Below are 21,663 nucleotides of genomic sequence, written 5' to 3'. Positions count from 1 at the left end.
ATTCTAACCTGATATCTAAAATTGAGGTGTTACAACAGGAAGTTGAAAATGCAGAAAACAACTGGTTATGACAAATTATAAAAAGATGGAGCTGGCTTTAAGAGTTAGGGGACTACGTGAAAAGCAACAGGAGAACTTGAAACAGACTTTTTCAGAAGCTTTCAGTCGTTTGGTGGGAAGTCCGGGACTCAACTTTGATGGGCAGATTCAAAAAATTTACCGCCAGAACTCGTGGGCAGCAAAACAGAGACAGCTTCCGAGAGATATAATTATATATTTTGCTACAAGAGAATCCAGAAAGGCGATATTACAAGAGTTTTATAATACCAGGCTGCGAATTGATGGACAGGACTTGACTGTTTTTAAAGCAATACCACTTCAAATGTTGAGAGCTAGGAGAGACTATACTTTTCTAACTAAAGAACTCAGAAACCGTCAGATACAGTATAGATGGGATGTGCCATCTGGTATTATAGTTACATTTGATGACCAAAAATATCACCTAAGCTCTGTTTGGGAAGCCCGAGATTTTTATTATGAGATCCTAAAGGCGGGACACCTTGAATCACCTGGACTTGAGGAAAAACAAAGAGAAGGAGAAGAGAAACAACAAAATACACTATTACAAGACAGAAAGTATTGCTTTCCCCTTCCGGAAAAGCAGAAGATCAAACAAGGATTCAGTCGTGTTCCCAGACGAATTGAAAATAAAGCGGATCGCAGCAACATTTATGAACACCAGCCATTGAATAAGGAGATATTCATGAAACCATTATAACAGTGAAAGTAAACATCTTGCTATATTAAATAGCATAAAAATGATATAATTTTTTTTGCAAGGAAATTATATCAAATCAACTGATTTAAAATATTTGCCTTATTTTCAATTTGAACAATACTTTGTGACTTTTGTTTTGCATAAAATTGGTTTAGTTGTACATCGATGAAGAGACATTAAGGTTGAAAGAACTGATGCTGTTCTCCTTGGAAGATATTTTGTATGGGACTTAAAAAAGATTTGGTGGATAACTCTGAATTTTTATATAAGCTGTTGATGACTTATCTTCCAGGGTGAGGAGGGCAGAAACTGTGGTGTTCCTGGATTGGGGTTCAGGTTGAATGGAGTTGGGAGGTGTGGTGTAGATGGGAGGGTAGTGAAGGTTGAATTAGAGCTTACTTTGAGACAGAAAGTAAACTGATTTTTGTATAAACTGTTACTTGAATATAATGACTGGAAGGATATACCCGGGGAGTTTGCAGGAAGGCGGAGCAAATATGAGAGGAGTATGGATGAAGATAAAATATATCTATGTGTATGTATATGTGTGTGTATGTACATATATATGTGTATATGTATGTATATGGACACGGGTAGAGGCAGGACGAAGAGTTAGAAAAAGAAACCGAGAGAAGAATTTGAGAGGTGTTTAAATTGCTTTATAGAGAAGGAGGTATAAAAGGGACAAATTAAAGGTTTGGAAATAGACAGATATTTAGATAAAGAGATAAGGTCTATAGCTAGAGTAGAACTCTATTTGGATAATTTATTTGGTTTCAATAGAGTTTGAAATCCTGCAAGTAATTAATTAATTGTGATCAGGAATGATGTACACTGTTTAAGTCTTAATAATGATGGGAAGCTGAGTTCAATGAAAAGAATTTATTGATTTTTCTCATTTTTTTTGTTTTTTTTATTTTCTTCTTTTTTTTAATCTTTTAATTTTTAACTTACTTGGTTTTATTATATTCTAGATTGTGTTGGATAAAAAGCTATACCGGGTATGGGATCTGGGAAGTCAAAGGGGGGTAGGGAGGGGGGATTACAGGGGGGAGGGGGGAGGGGGGAAACATAGTTTCAATTTTCAAAACAATAAGAATGCACCTGTATACTGTTGCTCCTTTTTCTTTTTTTTTCTCTTTTCCTTTTATTTTCTTCCTTTTTCTTTTAATGTTAGTATAAAATACAAATCGAATAGATTAATGAATAGTAGAAATACACCGAAGTAAGGAGTAGAGGGAAAGAAGAGGGAGGAGTAGAGAGGGAGTGAGAGGGGAATGTAAGGAGGGTGAGATGGGGGAAAGGGGAGAGAGGCATGTTAGAGGGGGAGGGGAAGTAGAAGAGGGGAATGTTGGAGGGGAGAAATGAAAGTTGGAGGGGGAGAAGAAAGGGTGTATGGAGGATGAAGTGTTATGTTGGTTTCCTATGGTGGAATATAAGATGAGTTGTGTTTAATCGCACAGTATACAAGTGACTGGAAAATGAAAATGAAAATAAAACAAAGTTGTAAACGGAGAAAAAAAGGTGAAATCACATTCACTCATATGCTGTATTTATAGCTCCTAGTGCAAGTGCATTATTGGGAGACTGATTATCTCGATCCATTGAATTATTCTAAACCCAGAGTCTATCCCAGCAAAAAGCAGCATAATAATTAAGGCTGAGGATGTGACCATCTCAGTAATCACCATAGCAAAAAGGAGGTTCCCATCTTAAAGATCTTTCAGACTGTTGCCACGCATCCCCGCATATGGCGGCTTCTTATCTAAACCGGAAGCGAGGCTGGCTGGAAAGCGTCCTTCGGAATAACTCGCTGCTGTTTTTCGTGAAATAGAGAGGAAACTGAGGAAACTGCAGTCGGGCTCCTGCCGTAAAGGTCCTATTCTCCTACCTTACTCGTGAGTATTGGCCACTCTTGAAACTTACATGACGCGATGCGAATGAGGGCTTTGAAACCCAAACGGCGGAAGTCTTACTGTAATTGGGAATGAAAAGTCATCCGTGGGATGTTTCTTTTCTGCTGATATTAGAAAGCCAGGATACCGATCAGGGAAGCCTTGGTCAGAGCATAAATGTGAAACAGCCAAGTATCTCGCAATAACGAGTCAAATTTCTGAACAATTTACAGCATCACGAAAGCAGGAATTGATGTTTTGTTATACCCCCGCCCCCGAAGCTGAGAAGGACGCCTGCTATTGCATCACATAAACGGTGGCCTGTATCCAACTCTCCCAATCATCCTTAAAATATAATTGAAAGAGCTTTTAAAATTATGTGGGGATCTTTGGTGGGGTGAGTGGACACTGAGTGTTAGGAAGAAATAGTCTAGGTTCTTTAGATAACACTGAACTGGCATGAGGAATTCCTCTCTTCTATCAGTTGTGCTAGAGTATTTAAAAAGTGATCATACTGGTGCAACACAATTGCAGCATAGAAAATGTAATATATAGAGCAGAACACTTAGAGATTCACAAATATTCCCAAACAAACACACTATTAGAGTTTGAACTCTCTTGGAAGTCTTGTTATGTAGAGATCTATAGAACAAAGCCTTCCTTGAACAGATGCTCATACCTGCCATTCTCTGGCCACTTGACAGCATGATTTAAAAAATTGAGGTACTGCTGCAGGGATGCCATCTATTTTGGCATCAATATGGATTCAAAGTTTTAAACAAAAATTATAAACAATAATGAAAAGTAATGTAAATCACATGGAAGCTAATATTTGATATATGTGTTGTAGAAGCAGTCCAGATACTAAGCTTGGCTAGTACTTGGAGAAAAGATGAAGGAATCCCAGGGCTATGTTAGACTAGTAAGTAAAAATGCTTCCTTACAGGTATGGATTCACTTAGGTATTAGCATGACTGGAGGGATTTTTTATTTTTAATAACTACATTTTTTTATTCTTAGGAATGTTACCAAGATGTCTGCACATTCATTGTTGGCTGAGAGAATTATCCTGGCTAAAGAGCTAATTAAAAGAGCAGAAGCTCTTTGCAGATCCCAAAAACATGGCATAGAAGGTGGAGCAAAACTTTGCAGTAAATTAAAGGCAGAACTAAAATTCTTGCAGAAAGTAGAAGCTGGTAGACTATGCATCAAAGAGTCTCATCTGCAGAGTACAAATCTCACTCATCTGCATGCTGTCATTGAATCAACAGAGAACTTGGAGGGTATTGTTGGGGTTCTCCATGTTTTTACTTATAAGGATTCATTTGGTGAAAAACAAAATTTGGTGGTAGATGTAGTTGCAAATAATGGGCATACTTGGGTGAAAGCAGTTGGTCGAAAAGCTGAAGCTCTGCATAACATTTGGTTGGGTATGGGCCAGTATGGTGACAAGAGTATTATTAAACAAGCAGAGGATTTCCTACAAGCAAGCTGTCAACAACTAGTACAATATTGCAGCCCACACATTATTTTTGCTTTCTACAATGGTTTGTCCAGCCCAATGGCAGAAAGACTAAAAGAGATGGGTATATCTGTGCGGGGAGATATTGTTGCTGTGAACTCATCAACGAACTGCCTTAAAGAAGATCACTGTTTAAGTTCTAATGAATCTGACAATGGGGATGAATGCTTTCAAGTGACTAAAGTAGATCGGGATATCTTAATAGCCAGTGTTGCATTTCCTACAACATTGAAAGTAAATACATGCAATAGGGTTAATTTAGATATTACTACTATGATTACATATATCTCAGCCTTAAGCTATGGAGGCTGTTACTTTATATTCAAAGAGAAAGTTTTAACTGAACAGGCCTTACAAGAACGATGTGAGAGTGTTCTCCCACAATTGGAGGAATTCATGAAGGGCAAAGAATTGTTTGCTTGCGAAACGGCAATCAAAGATTTTCAGATTATTGTAGAAACTATAGGAGGTCCTGGAGAAAAATATAGAGCCACATTGCTTATGGATAGAATCCATGTGGTCCCAGACCAACTCTCTGAATGTGCCTCAAGATTAGTACCTAGCTCTAAAATCAATAGCCGTTCTCTGATCATCTTTGGGACAGGAGATACTTTAAAAGCCATCACTATGACAGCAAACAGTGGCTTTGTTCGGGCAGCAGCAAATCAGGGGGTAAAGTTTAGTGTGTTTATTCATCAACCAAGGGCATTGACAGAAAGCAAAGAAGCTTCTGCCACACCTTTACTAAAGCACTAAGCTGATTCCAAATATTTATACCGTTTATAGCTGAAGGAATTTTAGAAATAGAATAGTGCAATTCATATAAATATTGATCTTATGTAGCCACAGTTTATTCATTTGACTCAACTGAACTGAAAGAAACTTAGGGCAGATATACTTTGTTGTGCTTCACCTACTCATGTATAAGTATGTATAAATGTTATACAACTTGATCGGAGGTGTTGAGCTCAATTTCATTGAGGGCTGTATCAGGGTTGGGGGGGGGCATGGCCAGCTTCCACTGCCTCAGGTTTGTGGCGGGGAGCATGCCAGTTTCCACTACTGCTGTGCTCACTCTCCTTGGCCAGATTGCTCATGGTGTGTGTGTATGGGGGTCGGACTGTGGGTCAGCTGGAGGCTCATTCCTCCTCCTTCCGAGGAGATCTGGCTTTGTAACCAAAGGGTCTTTAGAAATAAGATGGGAGACCACCAGGAGAATCAGGAGGAGGGGACAAGGGGATGGCAAGAGGCAACAGGCCAAGTGCTAAAGCAGGATTTCCCTCCCTCTCCCTCTCATAATCTTCCTTCCCTCTTTCCCCTCTCTTCTTTCTTCCCCTCTTTTTTCCTCCCTTGCTCTCTTCCCCTCTTTCCTTCTTTTTCTTTGTCTTCCCTCTTTCCCTTTCTCTTTCCCTGTCCCTTCTTGGATGCTCAAATGCAAAAGAGGAAACATTTATTGATGCCTTCTAGTCTTGTGATCAAATGCCACTTTTGCTAATAGTTTGTGGCCACTTAAAAACTGAGAACAAACCAGGCTCAATTTATCCCATGCTTGCATTTCATGGGAACATCCACAGACAACAGTACACCAAAATTGTCAAATGTGTTTTTTTTGTGTAACAGCTTTAGTTTTTGAGAACAGAGGTAACACACAATCCTTAAGGGACTCTCCTGTAGGGACCCTGCCATAGTCTAATTGAGACTGCAAATATAGCAAAGGAAAATATTTTTCCCCATTCTGCTTTGTCCTGTTTTTCCCACTGGAAAACTATTGTCCCTCAGAGCAGGCTTGCATGTAAATGGGGTGTCTGCGTGCAAATTGGAGATATTTGAAGGCAAGCCTGCTGCTGTGCCTCCATTTTCTTCAGCTTGGACAAAGTTGAGGCACCAAGCTGCTGGCAATGCCAGCCACCTGAGCAGCCATGATCCCCCTCCCCAGCCAGCCAGCACTGCCTAACCTACTTCCTGCCTTGCTAGCCAGCCGGTGCAAAGCCTTGTCGCTCTTCTACTCGTCGTCCTCCCCGCTCAAGTGGCATTGGGCTCCATGGAATAATGAGGTCTCATTCCTTCCCTGGTGCAGTGAGCTTCAGTGGGATAGACGCAGGTGTGGGGAGTCTGGCTCTGCAATGCCGCCTTGCTCAGTTGACGGCTTCATTCTTGCACTCAAACAACAGAGCCGGTCATGGAATCAGCTGGGCATAGGAACCAATGCTGCCCTTGGCCCAGGTGCACTGCTCACTTGTGTGCACCAGCCTTACTGTTTGAAGGCAGGAGCAAAGTCTTCAACTGAGCAAGGAGGCACCATGGGCCAGGTTCCTTGCACCCATATCCAACCTGACAGAACTCATCGGGAGAAATGAGAGATCCTGTTGTCCTGCAGAGCCCACCACCGCTTGAGTGGGGAGGATGAGGAGAAGAGCGGCAAGGCTTTGCGCCAGCTGACTAGCCAAGCAGGGAGTAGGTCAGGCAGGGCTGGCTGGTTGGGAAGGGTGGATCATGACTGCTCAGGTGGCTCCTGCCACCCCGCCACTGACACAAGCTTTGGTCCCCTGGCTGAAGTACACTGCCACCACCCTTGGTATAACTCTCTGAGGTTGGATCGGATTTCTCTCTCCCCCCCCTTCCCCCCTCCCCCACTCTCTTACACACACCAGAAGTTGATCAGATGCTCTCTTAGTCTCCCTCTCTTTTGAGGCGGCAGTGGCAGCGCTTCAGTGGGGGCCCGCATATAAGCCAGTGGGGGGCATCAGGGGCAGCTCTGCACCCCCTGCCTTGCTTCATCCTCAGCCCCACCACCTCGCTGTGTGGCTACTGTACCAATGCGTTGCTCAGCCTCCTGCTCCATTACGGCGGTGAGCAAGGAGAAGAAGAAGTGAAAAACAAAGAACAAAAAGGTGGGGGAGACAAAGCAAGGCAGGCTGTGCGGAGCTGCCCAACCCTCCCCACCCCAGCTTACCTGAGGGCCCTTCAGCCAGACCATCCATGCCAAACCCTCACCCCCACCCTGCCCCAGGGCAGCCACATCCCTTCACTAACCTGCTTTCTAGTTCCATTCTCCACCGCGTGCAGGCAACTAAAGTAGTCTGTGGGACTACGGTAAAAAAAAAAAAATAGTTCAGACCTTCCAACTTTTTGCCAAAAAAAAAAAAGATCTCGCGAAATAGGAAGGTCTGAACTTTTTTTTTTTTACCATAATCCCACAGACTACTTTAGTTGCTCTGCACGCAGTGGCCAAGAACTGGGGCTGTGTACATGTGTGCATGCCTCCTGTGCACATGCCCACCTGCTGGGATTGCATGGGGGGGGGGGGCGAAGATGCAGCCCAGTCCTTTATACTTTCCAGGATGGCTGCATGGGCCAGATCGGATCTTATTGTGGGCCAGGTTCAGCCCGCTGGCCTTGAGTTTGACATCCCTAGTATAGATAGTTCTTGACATGACCACAATGGAGCCCAAAATTTCTGTTGCTAACCAAGACAGTGATTAAATGGATTGTGCCCTATTTTATGACCTTTCTTGCCACAGTTGCTAATTGAGTCACTGCAGTTGTTAAAATAGCAACAGTTATTAAACACATCTAACTTCCCTATTGATTTTGCTTGTTGGAGGTCACACAAGAGGATCACATGACCGCAGGACACTGCAGCTATCATAAATACATGCTAGTTGCATTGGTATTTTGATCATGTGACCTTGGGGATGCTGCAACAATTGAAAGTCTGAAAAATGGTCATAAGCTTTTTCAGTGCCATTGTCCTGCATAAAAACCATGGTCTTCTTAAAAGATGTACCACTCCTTGAAGAAAGTATCTTTTTAAAACTGGCAGTAGATTTGGGAATTGATTTTGAGTCCATCTTCAACCTGAAAAGGTCCAACTAGCTCATCTTTAATAATACCAATCCACACCAGTATCCCACCTTCACCTTGCTGGCTCTGAGTTTAAGTGGAGCTCTGTTCCTGTTACTGATCCAGCCATGGGCCCATTGATCTGGTCCATCAAAAGTCACTCCCATCTCATCAATTTAGGAAATCTTTGAAAAATCTGTCTTTAGATATTTCTTGGCCCATTCTTGCCATTTCAGTTTATGTATCTTGTTCACTAGTGGTTGGGTTTCAGCTTTCCTTACCTTGGCCATGTCTCTGAGCACTGAACATCTTGAATTTCTGGGCACTTCAGGTAGGTTGTAGTTCTGGAATATGACAGAACTGGAGGATACTGGATTCCTGGTAGATTCACATTTGATTCTTCTCAAATTTTTGGCAATTAATGTGCCAAAAAGCTGCCAAATAATTATGCACACATTGATATAGGGTGTTGATCTCATTAGGCCATACCCTCTCATTACACAAATACACATCACCTGACATACTTCTATCCATTAAGTATTCAAGTTTATACAGCTTGGAGGTGGAACTATGCATAAAAATGATGATATGGTCAAAATTCTCACTTGCCTGATAATTGTGCACACAATTATTGGGTCACTGCCCCCTCCCAAAGCCCAAAGAAAATCAAGCCATTTTAATGAACAGCAGAAAGGTATTCACCTGAGATCTGAAACAGTTATTCTAAATTATTTTCAAACATGTATAGCCCTAATAGGAGTGAATTTCAATGAATGTGGAAGGAATCTAAATAAATAGCTATGGAATTGTAAAGAGTCTTCTGAAAATCAGGTTAGCAAGTATTATTGTACCCACAAGATATAAAAATGGAGGGCATTTGTGTTGTTTTAAATAAACTATACGGGGGTTCTCTAAGTATTTTAATGCCAAATGTAATTTTAGTGCATTTTGCTGATGAAATCCTGTGTCATTTTGCTTGGTTTATGCCAGTTTGAAGGTTTTGCAAATCATGGTTTTCATGAAAATATTTACTATTTGCAAACAAGAGAGGAGAAAACAACAAATGCACTGTAATGGCAGCTTTGCATATAATTAGATGGGTTATTCTACTGAAATAACTGAATTCCATACAGCTGGGATCTGTAAAGGGGAAAACATGATCCAAAGGTGGTTTACACAGATACAATTTGCACACCTACTTGCATTTTTTCCTTTGAAGCCAGATCACTGCACAACCATAGTAAACTATCCTTTTTGTGTATGCTGCTCAGATTGGCCTATTTTATTAATTATACTGTGCACAAAAATGACTTGTTTTTACACTTTTGAGTTAGTCATATGAAAAAATAAGTATACCCATGAAAATATTTTTTTTAAAAAAAATATGTAGGTAATTGAATTTTATCTTCTTAACTTACACAGTATATAAAGGTGATGTAATTGAAACAAAAATAACCTAGGAAAAACTGAGTTTGCAATCATTTATTCAATAAAAATTTCTTTCTATTCAACTGGAAGGAAAGAACACTCAAGTGAGCATTGCTTAGAATTATCTGCAAACCTCTGAAAAAATTCTGGGAGGGACTTCTTCCCACTTCCCAGATTTTCCCCCCAACTTTGTGATGTTTGAGAGTTTCTTGCTGCACAACCTATTTCAAATCATCCCACACCAACACAGTGGGATATAGATATGGGCTTTCTAGAGCAGGGGCCAAGGCCCGCTGGCCAGATCCGGCCCACAGGACCACCCTGGAAACAGCAAAGGACCGGCCATGGTGCCTTTGCCAGAGAAAACAAAACTAGGGTTAGGGGCACATAGCCCCCTGGCCCCATTTTCAGCCACGACAGCCTCCTGCAGCCTTTTGCCAGTGAAAATGGAGCTCTGTTTTCATTGGCAGAGGGCTACAGGAGGCTGTCGCGGCCAAAAACAGCTTCCTCCCCGGGCTCCATATTCACTAGCAGAGGGCTAGCAAAACAAACTAAAAGCAAAACAAAACAAAAGGAGAAATGTTTCCTCTTTTGCATTTGAGCATCCAAGAAGGGACAAGAAAGGAGAAAAGGAAAGAAAAAAGACAAAGAAAAAGAAGGAAAGATAGCAAGGAAGGAAAAATAAGGAAAGAGGGAAAGAATGAAGAGGGAAGGAAAAGAGGAAGGAAGCAAGGAGGGAGGGAGGGAGGGAGGGAAGGAAGGAAGGAAGGAAGGAAGGAAGGAAGGTGATTATAATGAGAGGGAGGGAGACTCTGAGGGAAGTCCTGCCTTAGCACTTGGCCTCCACAGGTGCCCCTGATATGAATGATGTTGAACTGGCCACACCCACCATGGTCACAGCCACCCCAAGGTTAAACAACCCTGATGCGGCCCTCAATGAGTTTGATACCTCTGTTCTAGAGTTCCCTTTTTCTCTCAACCAGTAGTAGATTTTGTAGATTTACTAGAATGGGTAGGGTCATTGTCATGCTGCAAGGTCCATATTTTAACGAGCTTCAATCTTCCAATAGATAATCTCGCATTATCTTCAAGCATTCTATAGGACAAAGAAAAACTTGTTGGGGATTCTAAACTGCCATATCCTGATGCAGCAAAGCAACCTATATAACTTTTTAATCACAATGCTTTAGAATTGTTATCAGTTCTTCTGATGAAATGTTATCTTTGATTTCATCAAACATGTTTTCTAATACTGTGGCCAAATAATTATCTTTGCTTTGCGTGTCAAGAGCACGTTGTTCCGGAAGTCCTGGTTTTTGCTTAGGTGTTGAAGAGCAAAATTGCTCTTGCACTGGTGCTCTTTTGGACAGCTACTATTTCCTCCTGATACACCTCCCACATGAATCTAATTTGTGGAGCTTCTTTCTAATGGCAGACTTATGCAATTTGGCATGAACTACCTGGTGAAATTTTGGGGACAAGCTAAAATGTGTGAGGTGCAACTGATTCTAGCTTTAAGTATCTGAAATAATAATAAATGTAAGGGCGAACTTACTTTGCCAAGATGCATAATTTACATTTATGTTTTAACAATGAACTACAAAGTGTAAATGGTACAATATTTGTTATATTCCCATTATTATTGTTGTTGTTGTAATGGAGAGCAAATATCTGTATGTTGAAAAAGTAAACAATTTCAATGTGATATACTTTTTTCACATAATTGTATTTTGGCATTTACAAATTGTATGCCAAATTTAAATTTATATATAACTTGAAAGTCTTCCAAATCAATTTTGCTTTCTTGCCAACTGAAAAGTGCCTAGTATTGCATGTTTATATAGTAGTTGGTACACATGGTTCTTATGCAATGTCAAGATTTTGACTTATTTAGAATTGTACAAAATTAAGATCCCTTTAAGTAAGTGGCATTGCAATCCTACTCAACTTAGATGAGAGTAGGACAAATTGACCACAATATTAACACAGTAGGAACATACCTCCAAGAGGTTCAATCTTATATTCTAGAAATTTTCAAGCAGTATTTCCATCAAATCTTATATCTCCATAATCACTGCTCATTTAAAAAACTGCAGCTTGAGGAATACATGCTAGCAGTTGCATCTTATTAAAAATATTGGGCTACATAATTCAAAATACTATCTTGGACACTCAGTGGATTGGTAGCATTTACACAGGAAGCTACTATAGCTTAAAATTATTTTTATTTTATGTTTACTGCAATGCATTCTGTACACTTTAGTTAACTTATAAGGAGCTATCAAATGTAAATGTGAAAGTGAGGCAGAAAGGATAATAGATTAATAGCAATAGCAGTTAGACTTATATACCGCTTCATAGGGCTTTCAGCCCTTTCTAAGCGGTTTACAGAGTCAGCATATTGTCCCCAACAACAATCCGGGTCCTCATTTTGCCCACCTCGGAAGGATGGAAGACTGAGTCAACCCTGAGCCGGTGAGATTTGAACAGCCGAACTACAGAACTGCAGTCAGCTGAAGTAGCCTGCAGTGCTGCATTGAACCACTGCGCCACCTCAAGTCTAGTTGATGCAAGAGACTTGTAATTTTCTGAGACATCATCCACTTAATAAATAGCAAAAAGAAAAAAGAAGCAGGAATTGATTTGTGTTTCATTGAAGCTCAAGAATTAACTCTGTGGTTTTCCAAACTAGAACTTTCCATTATTTTCATCCATGGAGAAGCTGCTTAAGAAAACCATCAATACATTTTTGTACTGAGATTGCTGCTGTATTACTCTAAAGAAAAGAAAGAAAGAAAAACTGAAAACCACAAAAGAAGTTTACATAATAGTTTTACAATGAAAATGACATTTTAAAATTTGCTATAGATATTGGTTAAGTATGACCATTTAAAATTTGAGCATTTACCCTTCTCAATTACAATTCAATGCTATTAACAGATTAGAAAAAAATGCCAGGAAATTCTTCTGAAATAACTAGAGCTAGGACCAGATAGTATTCAACTTCTGAATTTCAGAACTGGCATTTCTTCCATGCTGGCTAGTCCCTATTATACATCTTTGCCAGTGGGTTGGCCTCGGGACTCCTTTACATTCTTAAAAATGATTGAGGATCCCAAAGAGTTTGATGTGTGTGAGTTATATCTTTCAATATACACTATATTAGAAATAAAAACAGAAATGTTAAACTATTTATTTGACTTTGCATACTCTTTAAAAACTATGTTGGCTTTGTGCCTAAAACACAACTAGAACATATGGTCTCCCAGTTTGGCATGCAATGATACATTAACTGATACATTTAGTTGACTTTAGCATCTGTATAATAAGATGATCAAAATCAGACAACCTTTTTACAATAGGCATTGTAATTTGGGAAAAATTAGACTGCCAGAATTTATGCTTTTCCTGAAATTAATAAAGGTACAATAATTCTGCCAGGGTAAGTGATGTCACATTGCTGGGATGCTAAAATTTTAATCACCTGGATTAAACATTAATATTTAAAACATTAGATTTTAAAAATCTAGCTAGCTAGGAGTTACAACATCAATGCAAAAATCAAGCATTCCACATAGGTCTAGCTGAAAGAAAAGAAGGTATTTACGAAGTTTTAGATACGTGTGTTTTCCCGGTCTTACTCCATTTTGACCATCAGGAGATATGGCTAATGACCAGGCCATCTTGTATTGGCCAAAACCAGAGCATTTGTCAAAAAGTAATAACCAGATGGCCTTCATCCTATATCTACGGGTAGTTAGGATTCTAGTTTTTCATAGAATCTACATGCTGTTATAATCTACATTTAAATAAAGCGTATGAAAACCAATTCATTCATGTCATGGGTTGGCATTTGTATTGCTTAGTTGTGGTGTTGTGTTGATGAGCTTGATGGTCAAGGCAAATAATTTAAGATTAGTTAAATAAATAAACTTTCCTATACATTGTATACAGTGTAAACAGGCCTTCACAGGACGTAAGAATTTCTAGTTTCTCTTAATGAGCCATGAAATATACTTGCAAATCAACAATGTTGAAAGCAAGAAGGATTAATTATAGCAGTGACATAGTGGGTGTGGTTCAATTTTTTTTTACTACCAGTTCTGTGGGTGTGGCTTGGTGGGCATGGCTTGGGTGGTGGTGGCAGAGGAAGGATACTGTAAAAATCTCCATTCCTACTCCACTCCAGGAGTAGGATTCTGTAAAATCTCCATTCCCACCACACTCCAGGGAAGGATACTGTAAAATCTCCATTCCCTCTCCGCTCCAGGGGAAGGTTACTGCAAAACCCTCATTTCCTCTTGATTAGCTGGGACTCAGGAGGCAGAGAATAGATGGTGGTGGGGCCAGTCAGGGGTGGTATTTTCTGGTACTCCTAACTACTCAAAATTTCCACTACTGGTTCTCCAGAACTTGTCAGAACCTGCCAAATACCATCTCTGGAGTGACATTCAGATCAGTTTATATTTTAAGAAAATATATATATATCCCCCCAAAGATTAACCTTTCCTGCTGCTGGAGATTAGTAAGAGACTTGCTGGTCTATATATTAAATTAACTATATAATGGCATTCCCATGTTAAATTCCTCATACCCCTTAATATGAAATATGGTTAATTGGTTCTGGGAGACATGATGAGTATAAAAAACTATGAGTACCATTTCCCATTGGGAATCATGTAGTGAGTAACAAGGCAGTTGACACTGACATGCTCTACTTTGTGTATTGAGTACCAAACAAACCATGAGTACCAGGTCAACATTTTCAAGTCAAAATCAGAGGTGGGCTGGTCCTGGTTCGCCCCAGTTTGGCTGAACCACTAGTGGCAGCGATGGGAGGCTCCGCCTACCCAACCAGATGCTTCTGCGCATGCACAGAAGTGTTGTGCATGCAAGCACGTGTGCACACACGAGCAAACCGGTACCGGTAGTAAATTGGTTAGCAACTCACCACTGGTCAAAATGGATTGAATACCAAATTAAATGAGTTTCAAAGCAATTTAGTGCCAAGATACCACTGTAATATAGTTATTGAATAAATGTTATATAATTGCAAGGTAAAAAATTATTTTAAAGGATTCTAAATGTCATGTAAACATTATAGATCAGTTCAAAAAGATTATAGTCAAATTAACTTACAAAGCATTTCTCTTTACTCAGTGCCTGTTGTTGGTTGCAAGAGAGATACCATGGTTGTCTGTATAATTTTATCCTCATATGATTCTTTACTTGGAAGTATATTGGAAAAATCTCTTGGTTCTAGGTTGAATTCCAGGCTAGGTTCCCCAGACGGTGCTGTATTTGACTCCTTGGCTGCTACATCACTTGCCTCTACTGTGGCTCCTTCACTTGGTTCTGTGCTTGGTTCAACAGTTATTTCTCCTCCCCCACTGGATTCTCCACTTGAATCCCCACTTAGATCTTCCATTGGTTGCATGCTGGGTTGCTCACTTGGTTCTAAGCTTGGTTCCTCACTTGGTTGAGTGTTGCTTAATTTTGGGTTTGAATCAACTGTTGGCACCTCTCCTGGTTCAATGCTTGGTTTCTCAGCCATTGGTGCAACAGATCCTTCTGGAATATTAAAAATGGTGAACACACTTTGCAAAGTGATCATTCTGTTACTAATATTAAACACTTGGTTGCAGTCATGCAACATATTAAGGTAATCATGTTGGAGTGGAATGGTCTGATTTTTGTTTCAATAGAAACCCTGGGACCAACCAGTGTGTTTTTAATTAATAATTACAGAGCCTCTATTTTAGACTTTTCAGCCCTACAAAAATAGATCATGATTTTCAAATTATTACTAGCTAAGAACATCTGTGGATTCCTGTCAGAGGTGGGTTCCTACCAGTTCGCACCTATTCGGTAGAATCAGTTCTTCAAATCTACCGAACCGGTTAGAAGAGGTTCCACCAGTGGACCCAGAAAGCAGGCCACACCTACAGAAGAGGTTCCAAAATTTTTTGAAACCCACCACTGATTCCTGTTTTTATCAGGAAAATTGAACCATTTTCACTGTTCATTGATTGTTAACAAAAAATCTAGACATTCTTGCCTAAGAAATAAATAGAGTGCTGTAGGATGGTATTCAATTTGTAAGATTTTTGTAACCTAAATGTTTTTTCTACTTCAACAAATGTAATTAAGCACAGGTTTGTAAGATTCTGTTTTCTCTTGTAAGGATTTTGACCACCAATAAATGCTAGCTAGTCCACTCTCTCTCCATCCATCGAATTACATTCACCTTTTGTAACAAAACTTTTAAAATATTTTAATGACAGTTTTAAGTTATAAAGTTGCTTAAGCAGAAAAAAAATCTCAATGAAGGATATCAAGGAATTACTCTAGCTCTAAATAGTAAACATTGCTTTTATATGAACAAACTTAAAACATAATATTTTCCTATTGCTGTCAGATTCGATTGACTTTATTGCACACAATGTTTTGTATGACAGCATGTAGAGCCTAGCCATCTTTATGCATTTGGCCAAGAGACTCTGGCAGATCACAATTTACTTTTTATCTGTTTGCGTCAGAGTAAACTTAAAGTATTCAAAGCATAATCTTTTAAACTCAATATTAACAATCTGTAAAAAGCGACTTCCGGGGAGGGACTTGGCTGTCAGCAGTGGCTTAATTGAGCCGCTCCCAGATTTCTGGCTCGTTATCTAATTAAACATTCTTTAGATAACTCAAACTTCAGATAAGAAGATTGCAGTGAGCGGCCAGCCGGTAAGAACTTTTCCTTGCAGTTTGCAGCTTTTTTTTTTCTGCTGCAAACGAGGGGGGGGGTTAAGCTGAGTCATCTCCGGCCAGATTTCTCTGCTGTATTAACGGCACAAGGCGAAGAACCCCCTCTTAGGACAAATTATCGAAATTATTTTTTTTAATGAAATTAATACAAGCAGAGCTCATATTTGAGAACTTTACGTCTGTTTTTTTAGGAAAACTCAAGCTTCAGTGTTAAAAAGTTTTCAAGATGGCGATTCTCCAGCTTTTGTATTTGCAATGATGGTATATTTTGGCAGCCTTTCATGATCTAATTAGCCTCATTCCCTTTGAAGACTCTCCCTTATCTAATTAAAAGTTCTCAAAGGCTCTTTGTTGACATAGAGACATTCCAAACAGGGCTTTTCTCTGTTTTTTGTTTTGTTTTGCTGAACTGTTTTGGCGTAATGCCAGCCCTTTGAAATCCTCCGTAAAATTCTTGGCAAAAAAGGGAGAATTTTTTTTTCTTTTCTCTTCTCGGCATAGTGGTTTGATTGTGCTTGAAGCAAAGATATTATGGCTTCTAAATTGAACCCTGTGAAATTACTTCCTAAATCTGCCTCTCCCATACCTGGCACAAAGTCGCAGCCCCCACCTTCTATGCCCCCTAGTGGAGATGTATTAACAAAAGAATTTTTGTTGGAAATGTTTAGAGAATCAAGGGAACAGAATTTGGAAGCTCTCAGAGAGTTCAGAGATGAAATAAGGAAAGAGATAAGCAATGAGATAAAAGTCTCATATGATAAATTTGATACCAAGATTACCAAAATGAATGATGATATGATGGGAATTGTAAACGTACTGACAGAATATATTTCTGGAATGGCAGAGAACTTAGAAATTATCAATGAAGCTAAAACTAATTTGACATCTAAAACCGAAGAGGTGGAACGAAAAGTTGAAAATGCTGAAAAACAAATGATTATGATACAGTATAACCAGATGGAACTTGCATTAAGAGTTAGGGGGCTGCGCGAAGAGAGACAGGAGAACTTAAAGCAGATGTTTTCTGAGGCCTTTGACTGTCTGGTGGGAAGTCCGGGATCCAATTTTGATTGGCAAATTGATAAAATTTTTCGCGTCAATTCCTGGGCGGCAAAACAAAAGCAACTCCCCCGAGACGTGGTAATATATTTTGTTACAAGAGAATCTAGAAATAAGATATTACAAGAGTCCTACAATACCAAGCTTCAAATTGGCGGACAGGATTTGATGGTTTTGAAAGAGATACCACCTCAAATGCTAAGAGCCAGAAGAGATTATGCTTTTTTGGTGGAAGAGCTCAGAAAGCGCCAGATACAGTACAGATGGGATGCCCCATTTGGCATTATAGTTACATTTGATAAGCAAAGATATCGTCTCAACTCTGTATGGAAAGCTTGAGATTTCTATCATAAGATTTTGAAAGTGGGGCACCCTGAACCATCGGGATATGGAGAAAAACCACGAGCAGGACAAGAGAAACAGCAAACTACACAATCACCAGACAAAACGTATCATCTCCCCCTTCCGGAAGGGCAAGGGGTTAAGGAACAAAGATCTAACCATATGACCACCAGACAAACAGAAAAACAAGCCACAACGCAACAATCTCTACAATCATCGGCCATTGACCAAGGAGCTACAGCAACAAGCTCAGAAGCTGTGGGAGGAGCTAGACCCAAGGTGAGACAGGCCATGCGGGAGGCTCTAAAAAAGCTTCAGGCAACCAAAAATGACAACTAAGATTTTGACATGGAATGTTAATGGACTGAACTCTCCACAGAAGAGAAAGAAAATATTTCATTATCTTAAACAATCTAAGAACGACATAATTTGTTTGCAGGAAACTCATATCAAAATAACTGATCAAAAATATCTGTTCAATCCCAAACTTGGTCAACATTTTGTGACCTCTGCTAAGGAAAAAAAAAATGGTATAGTAGTATACTTAAGGAAAGACATTAAAGCCGAGCTAATTGAAGCAGATCCCTTTGGAAGATATATCGCATTAGATTTAATCTTAGAAGGGAAAAAGACATTGCTTTTGGGAATCTATGCTCCTAATCAACAACAAGATGGATTTTATAGAAATCTCCATGCTAAATTAGTACAGTGGGACTTTAAGTCGTGCATACTATTGGGTGATTGGAATGGCGTGATTGACACCAAAAGAGATAAGAAGACATCTCGCCCGAATACTAAATTCCGAGCTAAGTTACCCAAATCCTTTTTTGACATGATGGACGACTTTGAACTGCGAGACGTTTGGCATGAAAGGCATGCAGAAGAATATGACTTTACCTTCTTTTCCGACAGACATCAATCTTTTTCAAGGATCGACTTTATATTAATTACTAATGATTTACTTTCTAGGGTGAAGAAGACAAAGATTACGGCCAGAGTCCTTTCGGATCATAACCCAGTTTGGATGGAGCTGGGAAGGGTAGTTCAGGCAAGAAGGTCCTGGAGGCTGAATGAAAATTTATTCAGATATGAAAAGTATGTTAATGATTGTGAAAAATTGTTATCTGAATACTTTGTTTTTAACATGAATAAGGGTACACCTATGGAATATGTATGGGATGCAAGCAAAGCCTATATGAGAGGAGTATTGATAAATATAAACAAAATACATAGACATAAACAAGGGCAAAAACGTAAAGAATTGGAAGAGGAAATTAAAGGGAAAGAGCAGGAATTAATACTGAACCCAGGTGATACAAAGACTAAAGAAGCAATTTCCATATTAAAATCTCAATTTGATATGCTGATCTCTGACCAGGTAGCCACCAGTTTATTATATGCCAAACATAATACTTTCTGCAATGCAAATAAACCCGGTAGGTGGTTGGCTTATCAGATTAGGAAAAAAAGGAAAATTCGAAATGTATCCAAATTGTGTTACAGAGGGAAGGAAGTGTTTCAACAGGAAGAGATCCAAAAGGCATTTCGAGAATTTTTTACAGAGTTGTATAAAGGGGACAAAATTAGGGACTTAGACATAAATAAATACTTAAAGAGAAAATCCCCCTAGTTAGCGAAGAACATAGGTATAGGTTGAACCAACCAATAACCTCTGGGGAAATCCTGCAGGTAATCAAACAATTAAAGCTAGGGAAAGCACCAGGTACAGATGGCTTAACAGCTGTTTACTATAAAAACTTACAGTTAGAAATGGTAGAACCTCTTAGAGAATTATTTAATAAAATTCAATCGGAAGGTAAAGTGCCCCCTTCATGGAAGACAGCGTTCATATCGTTGATACCCAAAGTTGACCAAGATCTTACTCAGCCGAAAAATTATAGACCTATTTCATTACTTAATGTAGATTATAAATTTTTTACTAAAATATTAGCAAATAGGTTAATGGTGGTTATCCAACAACTGATACATACTGACCAAACAGGTTTTATACAGGGTAGACAGATGAAGAGCAATGTCAGGTTAATTATTAATGCTCTAGAATACTTGGGAAAGAATAATCAAATCCCTGCCGCATTCATATTTTTGGATGTTGAGAAAGCCTTTGATCGAGTCAATTGGCAATTCTTGTTGAAGATACTGCAAAAAATGCAGATAGGAGATGGCTTTTTAAGGTCAATTGGTGCAATATATCAGCAGCAAAAAGCCCAAATTATAGTCAATGGAAGTTTAACAGATTCCTTTCAAATAGAAAAAGGTACAAGACAGGGTTGTCCTTTGTCCCCACTATTGTTTATTATAACTTTGGAAGTATTGTTGAATAAGATACGGGGCTTGGATGCTTTAAAAGGGATCAAGATTAGACAGCAAGAATACAGAGTCCGCGCCTTTGCGGACGACTTGGTTATAATATTGAAACAACCGCAGGAATCCAGTAAGGTTTTAATGAATACGATTAATCAATATGGTCAAGTCTCTGGATTTAAAATCAATTTAGGAAAAACCAAAATATTAACAATGAATATGAATACCAAACAGAAGGAAGAATTGGGAGTGATGTTAGGATGTGAGGTTGTTAAAAAAGTTAAATATCTTGGAGTTAATATTTTAACTTCAAATGGGAAATTATACAAGCATAATTATGAACCACTCTGGCATAGTATACAAACGGAGATGAAAAGGTGGGAGAAACTGCATTTATCTTTGCTGGGAAGGATAGCGGCAGTGAAAATGAATATTTTACCAAAATTTTTATTTTTGTTTCAAATGTTACCAATACTCAAAAGAGATGTGAATCTTTTAGAATGGCAGAAGGGTATCAACAAATTTGTATGGGCAGGAAAGAAGCCGAGGGTAAAGATGAAAATAATGCAAGATGTACGTGAAAGAGGAGGATTGAAATTACCAAATTTAAAATTATATTATGATGCAGTGGCATTATCTGCAATTAGTGATTGGATCCATTTAACCAATGACAGAATATTGAATATTGAGGGACATGATTTGGTATATGGTTGGCATGTTTACTTGTTATTTAACAAAAAACTGGATAAGAATTTCAAAAATCATATTTTAAGAAATGCCTTATTGCGGGTTTGGAAAAAATATCAACATAAACTAAATGACAAATTGCCCATGTGGGCAATTCCTAGACATGCAATTGAAAATATGAATATAGAACAAAAACATGATAGAACCACTTATAGACAACTCCTTATTATAGAAAGAGGGGTGTTGCAATTAAAATCCTTAGAGGTACTTAAAAAAGAGAAGGTAGTTCAAACGTGGTTTCAGTATGGCCAATTACAGGCCAGGTGGAAAATAGACCAAAAAATAGGTTTTGTAATAGCTGAGGATAACTTGTTTAAACAAATAAGAGATCAAAGTTTAATGCACATAAAGAGGATATATAATGTATTAATACAGATGGATTCAGAAACCGAAATGGTTAAAGACTGTATGATAAAATGGGCTCAGAATATTGAAGAACCTATAATGCTGGACACATGGGAAAAAATATGGGTAAGAAATGTAAAATTTACACAAGCACAAAATTTGAGAGAAGATTTTTATAAGATGTTTTATAGATGGCACTTAGATCCCAAAAAGCTTGCTTCTATGTATTCAAATGTTCAGTTTATAGTTTATAGTTTTATTAGAATTTGTAGGCCGCCCTTTTCCCTGAGGGGACTCAGGGCGGCTCACATAAAACTGGGAAGGGGGGAACACAAACATCAAGATAGAAGACATATAATAAAATAGTAGGCAACATACATTCATCATTCGGGAGGGGTAACTATCCTTATCCCCAGGCCTGACGGGCGAGCCAGTTCTTCAAGGCTATGCGGAAGGCTTGGACGGTGGAGAGGGTACGAATCTCCACGGGGAGCTCGTTCCAAAGGGCCGGGGCTACTGCTGAGAAGGCCCTCCTCCTTGTGGTTGCCAGCCGACACTGGCTGGCCGATGGGATACGGAGGAGGCCTAGTCTATGGGATCTTATTGGTCGCAGGGAGGTAATTGGC

General features: G+C 39.1%; 1 protein-coding gene across 1 annotated transcript; it reads left to right on the top strand.

Moving 5' to 3' along the window:
- The first annotated feature begins 2,603 nt into the window (after positions 1–2,603).
- CUNH7orf25 (chromosome unknown C7orf25 homolog) lies at positions 2,604–5,217 on the top strand. Its single transcript, XM_014058810.2, has 2 exons — positions 2,604–2,676; positions 3,694–5,217. Exon 2 carries the CDS (start codon positions 3,707–3,709, stop codon positions 4,949–4,951), a length of 1,245 nt encoding a protein of 414 aa, XP_013914285.1. The 5' UTR covers positions 2,604–2,676; positions 3,694–3,706; the 3' UTR covers positions 4,952–5,217.
- Positions 5,218–21,663: the final 16,446 nt, after the last annotated feature.

This window comes from Thamnophis sirtalis, unplaced genomic scaffold, assembly GCF_051295495.1.
Source record: "Thamnophis sirtalis isolate CommonGarterSnake01/CBP01778 unplaced genomic scaffold, rThaSir2_p1.2 scaffold_4, whole genome shotgun sequence".
Lineage (NCBI taxonomy): Eukaryota > Metazoa > Chordata > Lepidosauria > Squamata > Natricidae > Thamnophis > Thamnophis sirtalis.
Note: the sequence above shows the minus strand (reverse complement) of the source record. Positions and strands in the feature narration are given on the sequence as shown.

Excerpts from the sequence above, each read along its gene's own strand:
- CUNH7orf25 (XM_014058810.2), top strand. The coding sequence starts at position 3,707 with ATGTCTGCACATTCATTGTTGGCTGAGAGAATTATCCTGGCTAAAGAG.